At 45.8% G+C, this 15,701-nt stretch overlaps 1 protein-coding gene across 1 annotated transcript in view; it reads right to left on the bottom strand.

The window, feature by feature from the left end:
* appa (amyloid beta (A4) precursor protein a) overlaps nt 1-15,701 on the bottom strand; it is a 32,854-nt gene that overhangs the window by 8,320 nt on the left and 8,833 nt on the right. The window contains exons 2-9 of the mRNA XM_083985687.1: nt 8,047-8,214; nt 6,510-6,639; nt 6,116-6,228; nt 5,820-6,010; nt 5,159-5,508; nt 4,495-4,662; nt 1,056-1,189; nt 51-125 (exon numbers count right to left, since the gene is read on the bottom strand). Of these exons, the coding sequence (XP_083841813.1) occupies nt 51-125; nt 1,056-1,189; nt 4,495-4,662; nt 5,159-5,508; nt 5,820-6,010; nt 6,116-6,228; nt 6,510-6,639; nt 8,047-8,214 (1,329 nt within the window). The remainder of the gene's footprint in view (nt 1-50; nt 126-1,055; nt 1,190-4,494; nt 4,663-5,158; nt 5,509-5,819; nt 6,011-6,115; nt 6,229-6,509; nt 6,640-8,046; nt 8,215-15,701) is intronic.

The following is a 15,701-nucleotide window of genomic DNA, read 5'->3' as shown; positions in this document are numbered from 1 at the left end:
AAAACGGCACAAAAAAACTGAAATAAAATAAAAAAATCCATCTTCCTCACCTGGATGACGGCCTTCTTGTCGGCACGTGGAAGGTTCTTGGCTTCTCTCTCGGCCTCCTCCCACTCTCTCATCACCTGAGCAAAGGAAGGAGAGACGTTCATTCTGCTTGTCAATCATTTTATCTTTTCAAATGTTCTATCGCAGGTTGATTTTACACTCTAGCGAGACGTCTCGCTGCTCTTTGTGGCAGATCTGATCTTTTCATGGCTGTCTGAATGGAGGAAAAGATGACATTTCACACGGCTGTGAAACGATAGCATCTGAGCTGCAGAGGGTAAACATTAGATCGTTTCAGTTTGTGTAAATAATCCTTTCAGATTGTGCATGTTGATATGAGGGAGGTTCTTTTTTTGTTTCTAAATCACATCGGAGGCTTTTATTCTTAAGTAAATCAACACTTTCTGTTCCCTGTTTAGTCTTTTCTTTAGAAACATGACTATGCGCTCCGTCCGCTCTGACTCACTGGGAAGATTTCTTCTTAATTCAGCTCAGCCTTTTTCGCAAAGACATGACCTCGCAGTATCCGTAAGCGGGGAAGTACAACTGTGTGAAATCAGATGCTGCTGCGTCTGTGGCTCTCAAAGCGACAACAAGTAGCAGATCTAACCGGAGCCGTGCACTTTTTAGCAACAAAAGCGGCTGTGCAGCGCTCAGTGCAGCAGAAGGGAGTGCTCGCCCTCGTCTGGAGCTTAGTAAACAGTGACGTTGCCGAGGAGGACCATCTTGCCCTCCTTCGGAGAGCAGGCCGCTTGATTAAAAAATACAATTAAAATTGAAATGGTTCAGTCGGCTTACCCCGGGAGGGATTAACAAACTCACCTATTCCTTTTACTCGCCACAACTCTTTTCCTTCTATTTTCTATTCATAGAAATATCTAGAAATGTCCTCCTCCCCCTCCTTTCTGTTCCCCCTGTTCTGCCAACATTACCCCTCCACAGGCATGTGGTGACTGCAGATCAACTTTAAGCTGGTTAAACTAGATAAAAACATCAGCTGTCGGTACCTGGGACATCCTCTCACGGTGCTTAGCCTCCAGGCTCTCTTTGGCCTTCTGGAAGTGGGCGTGTTCGTTCTCGTCGGTGGGGGTCTCCAGGTAGTGGTCCACGGCGTCGGAGGAGCTGGGCGAGGCTGTGGGCACTGCAGGAAAAAGAGAGGGAAAAGGAGGAAGCAGGGAGGTGAGAAGACTTTCAGTGGAGCATCTTGGTGCTGCACACAAATTAGCACAAAAACACACACACACACACACACACACAGTCACACGCCTAAAATGGGTTAATAGGGTTAATGTGAGAGCGAGAGAGAAAGCTGCCTCCCACCCTGCAAAAGCAAACAAGTGAATACCTCAGATGACCTGCAGGCCTTTTGTAGAGACAAAGAGACAGGAGACAAAACCATTTATATAACTTCATTCATGGCTCTGCGGCCACAACACCGACATTGGGATTCATCCTGTTGGTTCAGGAGCACAGACTGAATTGTGGTCGACTTATCAGCCACAAATGTAAGTGGATCATGTCATTAAACTGCATGAAACCGAGATATAATCAGTGGAAAGTTGATTATCTTTCGCAAGTGTGCGATCAAAAGTGGCTGGTAGTGTGTATGTGTATGTGAGGGAGAGAGAGAGAGAATGTGTGTGCAGGCATGAAGGTCAGACATCATGTGAAATTGGTTATGTGTGATGAGAGTGCGTGACTGCACATGACAGAAAAACAACGCAGAGATGTTGTTAAACTTTAACCTGAGCCAAAGCTTCCTTAAAAATGCTTTGAAGGATCAATCCATCAGATTTAATCAAATTTAAAGGAGTATTTAGCTAATTTAAACTCTACAAGCATCATGTGGATAGTTTTCACGACACTGCACTTTATTCAGAAGGACCAATCCATTAACTCCTTGTTCAAACTTTCACGTTCCAGTTTTGTTTTGTTGTTGCTGCGGAGCATTCACAGCTGCACTGTTATACTTTTCACATATTTTTCCCCGAGAACATTTCCTCACAGTACATTTATTTTGTGCCATTTCATCAGAGTGCCTCCTGAAAGTCGCAGGGTGACACTCCTGGACCATTCAGCCCCCGTAGTATATGTATTACCTTTTTCTAGGGAACCCACAGTGCAGTGAGTGCCCTTATGATAAATGTATAAATTACACTTTTGGAGCAAAAGGTAGAATAAAACCTGGCAGAAAATATCAATTTCCCTCCTGATACAGATAGTTTATAAAGTGGGGAATAGAGTCTGGGAACAACCTGCTTTTTCTTTTTCTTTAATGTTTAACCTTTGAGACCATTACAGCTGATGTTTCTACAAAGTTTCTCTCTTGACTGCACACAAACTTGGGGTGGGAGAGGGTTAGAGAGCCGCCCAATAGGCTCTCGTATCTCTACTGTCCTATTTAATGAAGACAAAAATGCAACAAAAAATGACTTCAAACAAGGAAACAGCTCTTGTTCCCGCACATGTGATGAATCAATATAATGTTGGAGCAAATGCAAACGGATGAAGACAACAGAGACTGAAAAGTGACATTTGCTGTATCAAAACGACTGATTATTATGAGCTTTATTCTTACAAAGAAAACTGCCATTTGACAAAATGCCACTGCATGAGGCCGACTGTGAGTGAATATTAATTGGTCACACATGCAAATACAGTGTGTGTGTGTGACTGGGTGTTTGTGTTGGCTCTGGGGGAGACTGCAGCACTTTCTCACCTCGACTGCATTTAGCAGAACAGAGAGCCAATATCAAAACACACACACACACACATCAAAACACTAGATCCAAATATAGGGAGATGGAGATAGCATGACTCCATTTCTCTGCGGGGCAGATCATGCACTTCGTGACTGAGACAAACACACACACAGAGACACACACACACACATTGCACAAGGTCAATGAACCTTATACAACACCGAAATCAGCCTCAGAGCCAAACTGCTTAAACCGCCTTCCACTCCCCACTGTAACGCTCAAGCCCCACCTGCACACACACACACAGTCACAGTCTTCTGGCAGTGAAACCAGGCCAGGTAAAGTAGGAGTGAGTTCCCGTTTAACGAGAAGAAGTGAGAGGTCTCCATTATGACGAAATGTCAGTGGACAAAGTTTTTAAACAGGGTGTGTGTGAAAATCATCAAGCAATCAGCCCCATTTTCAGCTCTGCCACTGATAATCAATCACCACAATGCGATACAGAAAGGCAGGTGTGCTCTGAGAGTACGTAATGATGTATTGATGAGTTTTTCCCTCAGCGCTGCCTCGGAGACGCCGCACATTTTCTAAACTGCGGCGGGGTAATTTGACACCCGATTTAAGTAAATTGAATGAATTAACCGGAACGTATTTCCTGGGTGACAAGGATGGAATAATGTAAGCAGGCCTGCACTGTGTCAGGGATGTAAAGGATAATGTGCAGCGAGGTGAGGATTATTGCACAAAAAAAATATTATAATAATTCCTGCCTGGATGGTTTTATAGCTCCTATTCATGCTAAAGTAATATCTAAGATGATGCCCATGAAATTGGCTGTAATCACAGAAATTACAGTAGTTATCCCAAACGCTCTAAAGGGCAACAGTGCTGTAACCATGGTAAAGTAAAGAAAGCTTGTTCAGCCTGTGACGGAAACAGCATGTACCTTAAGCGTTGTTATTGGAGCATCAAATTCCTGCAATACCAAATTCAGAAGTGCGTCCTTCCTTTGTTCAAGTGATACTTTACAATATTAATTATTTATTTATCTATGTTTTGTTTTGTATGTCCTCCATTTGCCAGAGATGTGAGAAGAAAGTATGTACAACTCCACTGCTTGCTTGATACACTTGATTACTTGTACTGTCTAATGTTTGTTTGTGCTCCATGTATGTGGTGGTGAGATAAATAAAAAGTGAAAAGTGAAAAGAAATACCATCTCTTCACTGAGGTTTCTGAGACGTTGAGAAATGCGTTTTCCATTTATTGTCAACTACTGTTCAACTACCTGACACACATCACCTGCTCTCTGCATCTTCACAACACACCTCAGACTAGAAGGTTCATGAGTGTGAAAGCAAAGGCGCCAGCGAGCACACAGGCCATCAGACTGGTCGCTTCAAGAATCCACAGAGGATTGTGGGAAAGAAGAAGCCTGACATTGTTATTTGGTTGATATACACACACACACACACACACACACAGGCAGTGAGGAATAGTAGGTGTTAGCCAGGAACAGGGCTGACAGATAGGGATCGACTAGAAGAGAAACACACCAAAGCTAGAAAACCTCTGCAGCTGTTAATGCCTAGCGGACAGCCCAGGATAGACAGCGGGTAAACGAGAGGGTTAGGGACACGACGGAGATGGAGACGACTGCCACTCAGACCAGCGGAGAGCTGCTGGGGGGGGAGGTGGGGGTTGGGGGGAGGTGGGCGCCACCGCCGCCGTGGGCAGGACTTACTGACGCTGCTGCAGACAGACAGGCAGTACTCCTCTGACTCAAAGTTATTCCTGTTGCCTCCGCAGCCGCCGTAGATAAACTGAGCACAGCGGCCCTCCTGGCGGTCAAAGTACCAGCGGGGCAGCATGGCCCGGCACGGACCGGTCTCCGCGTTGGCCCAGCACACATCTTGGAGAACACACACACACACACATACACACACACACTCATCATAAAGCTTACGATACAGTATGTAAAAGCATCATAAAGTCTTTTAGAGCTCCCATATGTAACATGGATGAATCGCATGAATAAAACATTTGACAACATAACAGCGTCTTTATTATTATTATCATTATTATTATTAAAGCTGCTTGGGATTGAATTTAAGAACAATTTAACACTGAGATGAAGAAACAAAGCTGTTACAACCAATTCTGATCCTAATGGAACGTAGCTAATGAAAGCTGTGAAATGACAAATGAGCACAATAAGAAAAATGACAGCAGGAAATTAATTGTCGAGGAACATGAGGTTCAATTGTGTTTAGCAAAGCAGAGAAAACAGGGAAAACACGTTTTTTTTTGTGTTGCGGCGCCGAGGTCGCTCCGCATTCATCTAAATGCACAGACACCTGTCGTCGCGTTAATAACATTCTGTTAACGACGTGTGTTGCGTTACTCACCCCTGACGACTTCCTCCACAGACTCCGTGGTGGTGGTGGTGGTGGTCGTCATGGCAACGTTGGTGGTGGGCTCGTCGGCGTCGTCGCCGTCATCCAGCGTGTCGACGATGTCTTCGTCGTCTCCCTCCTCCTCCTCCTCCTCTTCTTCCTCCTCCACCACCTCCTCGTCCTCCTCTCCGTCTCCGTCCTGGTCGTTGTCCAGGAGGTCTTCCTCCTCCTCCTCTTCCTCCTCGTCATCGTCCTGCGCCGCCACCGCTGCCTCCTCCTCCGCGTCCTCGTCCTCGTCCTCCTCTACCACAGATGGCCTGGTTTCCTCTTGCTGCTCCGCTGGCTCGGGCTCACGCACCATACTGGGAGAGAACGAGGGATGGAGAGAAGAAGGGAGAGAGGGAAGAGGAGGAGAGGGAGAGATGAAGGTGAGGAGGGGGTGGAGAGACATATGGAGACGACGAGAGCAATTTCAGGAAGGAAAGGTGTCAGAGAGAAACGGATGAGGAAGAAAAGGAGGATGAATGAGAGGGTGGGAAGGACAGAGACCCGAAATTAAAACCAACCTGCAGTTTGCTTTCAAGGAGAAAAATGTGTGTGTGTGTGTGTGTGTGTGTGTGTGTGTGTGTGTGTGTGTGTGTGTGTGTGTGTGTGTGTGTGTGTGTGTGTGTACCTGTTGTCAGAGTAGTCGGCCTCCGCTCCTCCCCACCAGACATCAGAGTCATCAGCATCCTGCTCGGCGCTGTCGGCGTCGCGCTCCGCCTCGGCGGGGCAGCACACAAACTCCACTCCACGGAAACGGTCGATGCCGCAGGGCAACAGCATCCCGTAGTCATGGAGATTCATGGTGCGGTCTCCACAGGACTAACAGAGAGACGGAGAGAAGGAGACGAGGTCAAAGAGAATTGATTAGTGGATATTTGTGCTATTTGCATGTGTGTGTGTGTGTGTGTGTGTGTGTGTACTCACCTCCTTGGCTACAGTGTGCCAGTGCAGGTGGCTCTCACACTGGTCCATGCGCTCCTGGTGCAGGAACTTGCACTTGTCGGGAACGAGCAGGGCGTCGCTCACAAACTCTCCCACTGCAGCGGAACCAAATAATATGAAGAGTTTTAATTCATTCACACACACACACTCACAACACAATAGGCTTCTGTCTAACTAGAGACACTATTTCAACCACCACACTCCAATAAAGCTGGCTCTGACTCCTCGGTTGCCATGGTAACTCCTGTAGTAACCTGGGTGAAATGTTATCTTTTGTTTCGCCTGCATTTAATTCCTGAAAAATGAACAGTAGCACTTTCTAGAAATGTTTTTTTTTTTTTCTCTCTCTCTGGGAGCTGCGTCAGTCAGGACTCACCCAGGCAACGGTACGGCACCACGATGTGTGTGTGGCTGCGACACTGCTTGCGGCCCTTCTTGCACCAGTTCTGGATGCTGATTGGCTGGTTGGCTTCCACCACATTGGTAATCTGGAGCTCTGGGTATACCTACACACACACACACAAACACAGTAGCGTATATTATCACAGTTATCAGAAATAAAGATGATAGCCTCCATCCATCACCTACAGCTGCAGGCAAACCTCAAACACAGAAATCCTGCGTTCACCCTCTCTGTGTCCTCCCTTCTTCTTCTCCTCTTCCTCTTTCTCTTTGTAAAACGTTTTTAAAGAAGCCTTGTTTTCAAAGCACTCGGGTCTTTGCATTGCTGTGGTGTTCATCGATGCCGTTTCAGCTCGGCAGGCTCTGCAGTGTTTACCTCTGTGTTTCCTCTCAGTCATGCATGACATCTGCCTCTGCAGTTTTCACTGTGTCATCTCCCTCCAAATACCTCTCGCCTCAGCCATGACACCTCCTCTTCTATCTCTTTCTCCCACCAGGCAGAGGGAATAAATAACAATAATTCCATAAACACCTTCTTCCTTCCTTCCTCTCTGCATTTCTATGTTAAATTCTTTTATCGGAGGTTCAGATTCAGAGACCAAAGGACGGACTTATTGCCCTTTGAGCCGGTCTGAGGTGCTTTTCAGAGAAATCTCATTATGCATCAACAACAGAGGTCCACTGTGTTGTTGCCTTCAGTCTGGTTGGCCTTCACCTAATAATAAACTAACCCCTGGCTTGTAAAGTAAAGTCACATGGACTTAAGCAGCTTGTTTACTGAGCAGAGTTTTGGCATCGTGTCATCTTGCCAAATTGGGGATTTCGGTGAATGAAAACAAATCTCTGTAACACACTCATGGTGGACTTTACTGTGCTCTATGTTCCCTAAACTAACTTCTTTCTACTCTGTGGTGCACACCTCTGGAAACGACTCTCATTTGCACGGGCGTAGCAAAATAAAATTGCGAGCCCTTTAGAAAATGAAAGAAACACAAAGCAAATGAACGCCTGTAAACTGTTTTCGATAAAGCAGCTTCTCTCTCGACCTGATCAATCACTGTAATTTGCTCTGAGGGTGTCAGCTTAACGGCTAAAATGTAAATTATGCGACCCAAAAAATCAAATTATAATGTCACGCCTGTAAAAATCTATCATCCAGGCTTATTGCGAACCCAAAACAAAACAAACACTGGGCAATAAGAGTTTAAGAATATGGCCAAATTAGAACTGTTTTCAAGCTGCTATAATTTATGATTATGAGTATGACTATTGGGCTACCAAACAAAAGTGTAATTTCATCTTCATATTATTATTATTGTTTTAAAACTATCCTGACATTCAAGATCTACAGTATGTTCCTCATCTTAACTACAGCCCCTCAAGCTGCTCCATTCAACCACAATACAATACAATACAATTAAGATTCATATCAGCTTTATAGGTGCATTTTATCATCTTGTAATGTCAGACTTAATTGATTCGTATGAGGGGGGGTAAACTGTTGTATTTACCTCCTGACAGTACTGCAGGATGCCCTCCTTGGTGCCGATGCAGCTCTTGGTTCCTGAGGAGTCCGGTTCCCACTTTCCGCTCTGCACGTTGATGTGCATGTTGAGTTTACCGCAAAACATGGCCACCTGGGGCTCTGCCAACAGACCCATAGAAACATCTGTAGGCACCTGGAGGTATGGGGGGGGGGGACGGGAGAAAAAGACAGAGAGATTTAATGAGACTTAGCACTCGTGTTAAACTCCTTGAGCACTTGCGCTGAAAAATGCAAGACGGATGCAATTAAATTTTATTACTTAGATAGAGGGGGGCCAGGAGAGGAGAGGAGATTAGTGTGTTCGATGAAATGAGGTGAGCCGGTTTAAGATGAGAGGAGCGGGAGAGAGCTGAGGGAGGGAGGATGGAGAGGAGAGGAGGAAAGCCAAAGATGAGGTGTTGGCAAAAGAAGGCAATTCTCCTTTCTCAGTTTCGTCATCACCGTGAGTTTGATTTCTATCGTCTTACAATCAAACTCTTCTCATCTAAAGGTGCTGCTCATCCATATTTCCATTGGATGTTTTAAAATGTGCAAAAACACCCTGCTGGAAAAAGATGGACATCAAAAATCAATAGCTTCAGAGGAATAAATTGCCTCAAACAACAGGCCCGGAGCGACGCGCTGCACCCTCCATTCTCTATGATGTTCGTGCACACACACACACACACACACACACACACCCACTCGATGCCCTGTGCAACACCGTTTATGGGAGCGGTGCACATCTCCGAGCCCATGCAGGCTGTTTTTAAGTTGTTTTTTTCCAGGACAGTATCGTGTTTATATAACCCTCTGTTGATTTGTTTTTGCTTCATTTCTCTCGGTTAGTGCGGCACATACTGAGCATGAGAGCAGGTTGGCTGGAGGCAAGGCGAGTGTGTGTGTGTTGAGTGTGTGTGTGAGAGAGACAGAGGGAGTCTGCCTTTGGCGTGAATGTATGATTTTTTTTGCGTTAATTCACGCTGCGTGTGTGTGTTGATCGGCGTCTCTGCGTGTGTGTGTCTCTGCCTTCATGAGGAGGTTTTGTGCTGAGGTTCCCTTAGGAGAGGAGGTGCAGACAAACCGCTGAATGTCTGCATTGTACTGGCAAATGAGCTAGAACAAAATGGGAGGGAATACGGCAGGGGTAAAGAGAAGGAGACGGAGGGAGGGAGGAGAGGGACTGTTGCCATTGTGTGCTCCCTAATCTTGTTAATGGTTTTGAAGGCCCTGGCAGGCAAACAAATGCTGTTTTGTGAGATGGATAGCATATTTTTTCCTCCAGACTTGATTTCCTCCGAGCGGCCCGGGGGCATAAAGTCCTGCTCCAATATGTGAATAGCTGGTGGGGGCAATCAATTTGGATTAAATCTGAAGCCGAAAACTCAAATGTTTGGATTGATTTAGCTGCCATGTATCTGGTGTATCACTGGAAAGATGGACTTTATCAGCCTGCATTATATTCCATTTATACAAATTGGCTGCATTTACACACTTGGCAGAAGAAGAAGAAGACAGGACCCTCTGCAGCTGTTCCCTTTCTATTTACACTCGGCTGCACCCAGAGGGTCCGGACTAAGCAGAGGAGAAAGCTTGCGAGTTACGCGAAACATTAGGTGAATGCAATAAAATCAACACCTGTACAGTTTAATACCATCCAACGTGCACCAGGGTGTAAACATCTGTGAAGCTTGTAATGATCAGTTTGAGGGGGTTTGTGAAAATGTTCATCAGATGCACATACTGAATGAACCTTTTTGTGTTTTTTTAAAGGGATAGTTCAACATTTGAGTTGTTTTTGAGGCAAATTCATGCAAAACTGGTGATGCACGTTCCCGTCAGGGGCAGTTTTTCAGCAAGCAGTCTCTGCATTTACCTCTAAAACAACTCTCCCATATCACTCCGTTATTATCTCATAGCGTGGTGAATGTGCAGGTCACAACTTGTCCACCAGAGAGTTTTGGAGTTGTTGGATTGTGTATTTGGTGAGTTTGAACCAATAAATCCCATTAGCCTCCGTAGCGTAGCTCTGAACAGCTCACGGCTCTGCTCCGCCGTTCTAAAAACAGCTTGCACCGACAATTAAAGGTAACGAACCTACTGCTATGACTATAGGGATTATGGCAATGGGCCAATTTGCCAAAATGTTGAACTACCCCTTTAACCCTCACAGATGTGATAGTGGCCTGAGTTTCAGTCATACTCTGGCTGTTATCTAGGCAAGTAAACATGATGCTGAATTATGGGTAATAACCTTGTAACTGTATCATATAAACAAAGTGCCGACAGTAAATCTTCACCTGACGATGAAGACGAACAGAGAGGAGCTGGTGACGAGATGGAAGGCCTCCACATTAAAAACAGCTATAAATACGACATGGAGGATATTCTGTCACTGTATCTGTCAGTTTAGCATTTCCTGCTAACTGCTGACATCCGGTATGTCGCCGCTAAATCATAAACATATCTGATTTGTTGATATGGAGTAGATGTGGAGTCGTCTCTCTCTCTGCTCGCGGCGGCGCATGTTACACTGCCTGTAAAGTCACGACCTGCCAGATGATGAATCACTGAGTTGGTGTTAGGACAGCTTTATTGGTTTATTGGAGCAATGACAACATTTATGCTGCACATTTGCTAATGTTGCTGACTATATTATAGATATGATTTGCCTACTATCTATTAAAAACAGACTATTCTACTTATATAATTCAGTTGATAATAAAATCATTGATCACAGAGCGAGAGTTGTGACTGGAGTAGTATTTATTCACCTCCAGCTACCACCCACTTATCTAAACATTCAACTTCTCTGGGGCCTTTTACCTTTATGTGGATCATTATTCAGTCACATCGCTTCCACTTATTTCTGAATCAAGGAAGCATCCGTCAAGTAACTACTTCTTGGAGGTTCTGCCACTCGCTGCATTTGAATGAGGAGTAAAAACAGCAACACACACTCGTACACACAGATCGGGTTACGCTACTGTAGGTCAAACACGCATCTACAAAGTTCACATCCCTCACGGGTCAACAACACGACGAGCCGCGAGCTGTAGTGGCACGGAAATCAGTAAATCCCTCACACGCATACACCTACGCACACACGCACATACAAATTAGGGTGTAAAATCCTGTCCTGCTCCTCGGCAACAACACATGGCAACTTAACACCGGTGGTCATCAGTCTTGACACGGGGCCATCTGCACCGCGTGGGGTTATTTCGGGGTCTCTGTCGCTTGATTCCCCCACACGACCATCTGTGAGTGAGCAGCACCAAGGGGCCGTAGATCAAATCCCATCCGACTCATTAATGGTAAAACCCGAGGCGAACGGGGAGCAGAAAGTTTTCCAAAATAATCTTTAAGAAGTGTTTTTTTTTTGCATGCAAGCTATCTTTTAATTAACTCACTTTCTGGGTGCACAGTCTCACTCTGACCTTATCTGCCCACCCCCTGGCCTCTCCCTGTCACTTATTGAAAGAGATAAACCAACTTCCCCCCCTGCTTGGGGCATAGGTAGGAAAGTCCGTGCAAACTGCTCGCTGACATTCAAATTCATTGTGTCATCCTCTTTTGACTGGCAAATCATCTCCCAGCCAATCACACCCTCCTCTCCCTTCCTGCCTTTCAGCCTCGCCACTGCAATCTCTTTACTGCTGTGTCTTCTAACTCGAGGAGGAGGAGGAGGAGGAGGGAGAGCAGCCAAGCCTTCGCTGCAAGCTTATAAATCTGAGTCCCAGGATGATGGCAGAGGCCGGAGCAGGAGGAGAAAGTGAGAGGAAGAACAATAACCACAATAGCGAGAGGCAGGGAGAGATTGGAGAACAGATGAATTGGACAATAAGCCTTGGGGCTCGAGCAGAAGGTCAGGCGCTTCGTAAAACAGGAGGGATGTCGGGCTGGAGGGCCGGGGACGCTGAAGGAAACCAGGGACGGCTTTAATAGAGGAAAGATGGGAAACGCTGGTGTCAGACAAGAGGTAGTTTAGAGAGAAAGGATGTCTGCCTCTTCTGAGTTCAACTTCAGTTACATGACAAACCCTGAAAGATCCTCCAGGCAAACACTAACATCACTGATTACACTGTGGGCAAAAGCCATCATTACACATCCCTGCCACATCTTCAAACGACCGGAGAAATAACAGATTGCATGCAATTTGCATTTTGCAAATCCTCCCAAAAATAAAAGATAAGAGTAGAGGGTTGTTTTTTTTGTTTTTTTTTAGATTCTTCTGGCTCCAGTGACAAGACTGGGAAGCTGGGATCTCTGAGCCAGCAACAGATGGGACTAAAAAAAAAAAAGCAGACAGACAAATGGCAAAACACACCAGCGGCAAAGTGTCAGACAAATGTACATTACAGGACGAGAAAAACCAGGCTTCCCTCCCCTCTCCGCCTCTCTGTCTTTATCCCATCTCAGCCCCGGTTCACTATCCTCCCCGTCTGCCAGCCGGTCATCCTGCAGGGGAGGGAGCAGTAATCTGGGCATTGAGGATTAGGACGGCAGCCTGGTCAGGAGAAATATCCCCCTTTGCTCTCAATCTGGCATGATAGCCATCACGGTGGCCGAGGGGAATAAGCCAGGGGAGTGGAAGCTGATGCCGTATGAGATTGACCCCGAGAAGATAGTTCAATTAAAGACGGCAGACGCGCCGAGTCACAGTCACATATCGCCTGGCGTGCTTCCTCTGCCGGCTGGGAATTACGAGTGATGCAACTGAAGCGTTGATCAAAATGTCTTCCGGTTTCTTTCTACTTACAAAACTGGTACGAGCTGATGATGAGAGACGTCTGCGCTGTGACAAACAGAGAGAGCAACAGAGCAAAAAAAATTGCACTTTAGCAAAGTCATAACAAATACCCGACTGCTATTTGTAGAAAGAGCCACAGAAAGAAAATACAGACTTAAAGCTACTGAGCCTGCTGACCCATATAGGAGCACGAAATTAAGTTGCACACAGACCGTGTGCAACTTGTTACAACTTGACATGCAGTGCTGGTTTATAAACCGTACAACGCATTCAACATGGCCGTAATAATTTCCGGATGAAATGGAGTTTGTTTTACCCCGAGGGAGGAACAGAAGAGACAGAACAGACAAACACACAAACAGACAAACCAACAATCTAATAATGTAATGCAATAACGTACAAGTTTTGGAGTAGTAAAGCGATTAAAGCGAGATTATTTGCGACTGGCAATCTGATAAAGTGGTTTGCTACGACAAGGAGGATGACGGGCAAAAATCACTCACTCGCGAGCGAGCGCACTGTGATTTGAATCACACTTCCCATCTCAGACAGGTGACCCATTTCCACAGCTGGAAACCATGACCCAAATCGCATCCAGGCAAACTTCAGACACCCGCAGCGTCATCCTGCCTCATCCTCATGTGTCTGACTGTCATATGCTCTGTCTTAAAGGATCACTTCAACAACTTTTACCCTGACATTTTAGCTTTTTTCCCCCCCAACATATCCCCTACATATTTCTGTCGCACTTTGTTCCAGGCGTACTTCCTGAAACTTCTGGAGAAAAAAAAAATCGGAATCACGTGTCCTTTTTAACTATCTCCTTCAGCAGAAAACACAAATTTGCTCGGCTCTCAGAGGAGCCACCGTTCTTCTCATCAATCCATGCAGCTGCACGACACTTCACATGTGGGACTTTCAAAGACATAACTCTTCTTCACCCCCCCTTTATGTAAATTGCCTGGCCATTCCCATCCAGAAGTCATTGTGTAAAGGGACTTGTAGTGATATGTGAGAGCAGACCCTGCTTTCAGAGATGGGATCTGCAGCAATAAACAGCAAGGGAGGGAAAGAAAAAAAAAGGGAAAAGGTTTATTACCCGATTACATTTAAATGAGGGGTTATCAGAAAGAGAAATATTGCATCACATGCATACAAACTGCAATAAATCCATTCTTAAGCACACACACAGACACACACATAAACAATCTTTGAAGTGTCCCCTTGGGTGCTGGTCCTGCGGTGCTATTAATTGTGCAGTCTTATCTGAGTTGCCCAGGCCTGCCATGGGGAGTTGGGTGAAGGTGGTGTAAGGGTGGGATAAGGAGGAGGAGGAGGAGGAGGGGGAGGAGGAGGAAGGGGGGGTTGTCTTAGATCAGCTCTCATCCCAGGGGGAGGCTCCCTGGAGAGCAAGACGTGTTGCAGCAGCTCTACACACACACACACACACACTCTCTCTCTCTCTCTGCAGCACACATCTTTCACAGGCATCTTTAGCTACATCCCAGCTAAGTAGCAAACACGACAAGGCTTTATTGTCCTGGCTGCAACATATTGTATCACACGCGAGATAATGTCAACTGGTGAATGTTAGTGATGGTTAACAAAGGCTACGATACACACATCACTCTGTAAACACAACATGCGACACTGTTTCTCTTCTATTGGCGCAGTCTAGGCCAATAGAATAAAGACTTTATAGAAACTCATGAGTGGGATAATGTGTTGTGCAATATAATAAACTTCTATTGCGTCCTTGGAGTCGTTAATCAAACGCTTGTGGTGGGATTGAGCAAAAGGACGCATCGCTGTGGGGAGGGAATGTGACGACAGCGTTGGGCGAGGCTTGGCCAGTTGACGAGACACACGGCAGCGCACGTGGCACGTGCACGACCCGTACACACGCACTGCGTAAATCACCTAAGCACGCGGGGCCCTGCCGCTACTTAAACCTCTCAGATTATCTTTGACTTGACTTGTGCAGTAGGTGTGTGACGCTATCCCACTCCGATGTGTGTGTGTAATACTGATCTGCGCTGGATGTTTGGGAAGCAGTGGGTTACAGTGATTACAGGGCTGCCAGACCCTCTTCCCCTCCTTTTACACTCCCTGTCGGCCCGCAAGTTCAATTACAGAGCAGATGTAAAATCTTTCGTTTAAAAAAAAAAATATATATATATATATATGTATATTGCTGCTCCTGCATGTGTGACAGAAAGTATAAAAGCAGTTACAGGCTGGGAGTGACTGCCTGGCTCCACAGTTTAAACTGAGCTGATACAGGTTATGATGAAACCTGAGCACTTTGAGAAATGCAGGCTTCACTGCTTCATGTTCATTCAGGCATTTCTTTAAAAAATCAATAGGTCTAAGTCAGTCTGGGACAAATATTGATTCCCTGACTTTTTGGGAGCAAGGGGGGTCAAACTGACACAGTGTTCACCTCTCAAACTGTAAATATTAAGCGTTAAGAGCTGCCACACCCAGTTTCACTGCAGCAGTTCTCCTCGTAACCACTTTCCATTGACTGCCTTTGAGAAATGATCTTTATTCATATTCAATGTGATTAAGCTTTTGTCTTGGGGCTTCCTCTGGAATTAGCATCTCCGGCAAATCTGCTTAAAATCTGATTAGAAGTGTGTAAGAGAAATTGTTCCGACTTCTGCCCACTTAATTTGTCTAGACTTGATGGAGGGACTCTTGGTTTCCTTAGTAATTATCACCATGGAAACGGAGTCTCCTCTCTCCAACCTCCTGGGAACGTGCCTGCTGCCATAACCTCCCTCTGTCATCTCTGTGGCAACCTGCGGTCACGCCGCCATCCGAGTCACCCGGGAGAAGGAATTTCATCAGCTGGTGAGTTCGCTTTCGTCAGGAAGTGTGTGCGC

Source organism: Trachurus trachurus (assembly GCF_905171665.1).
Source record: "Trachurus trachurus genome assembly, chromosome: 2".
Lineage (NCBI taxonomy): Eukaryota > Metazoa > Chordata > Actinopteri > Carangiformes > Carangidae > Trachurus > Trachurus trachurus.
The sequence above is the reverse complement of the archived record's forward strand: the minus strand, read 5'-3'. Positions and strand labels throughout refer to the sequence as shown.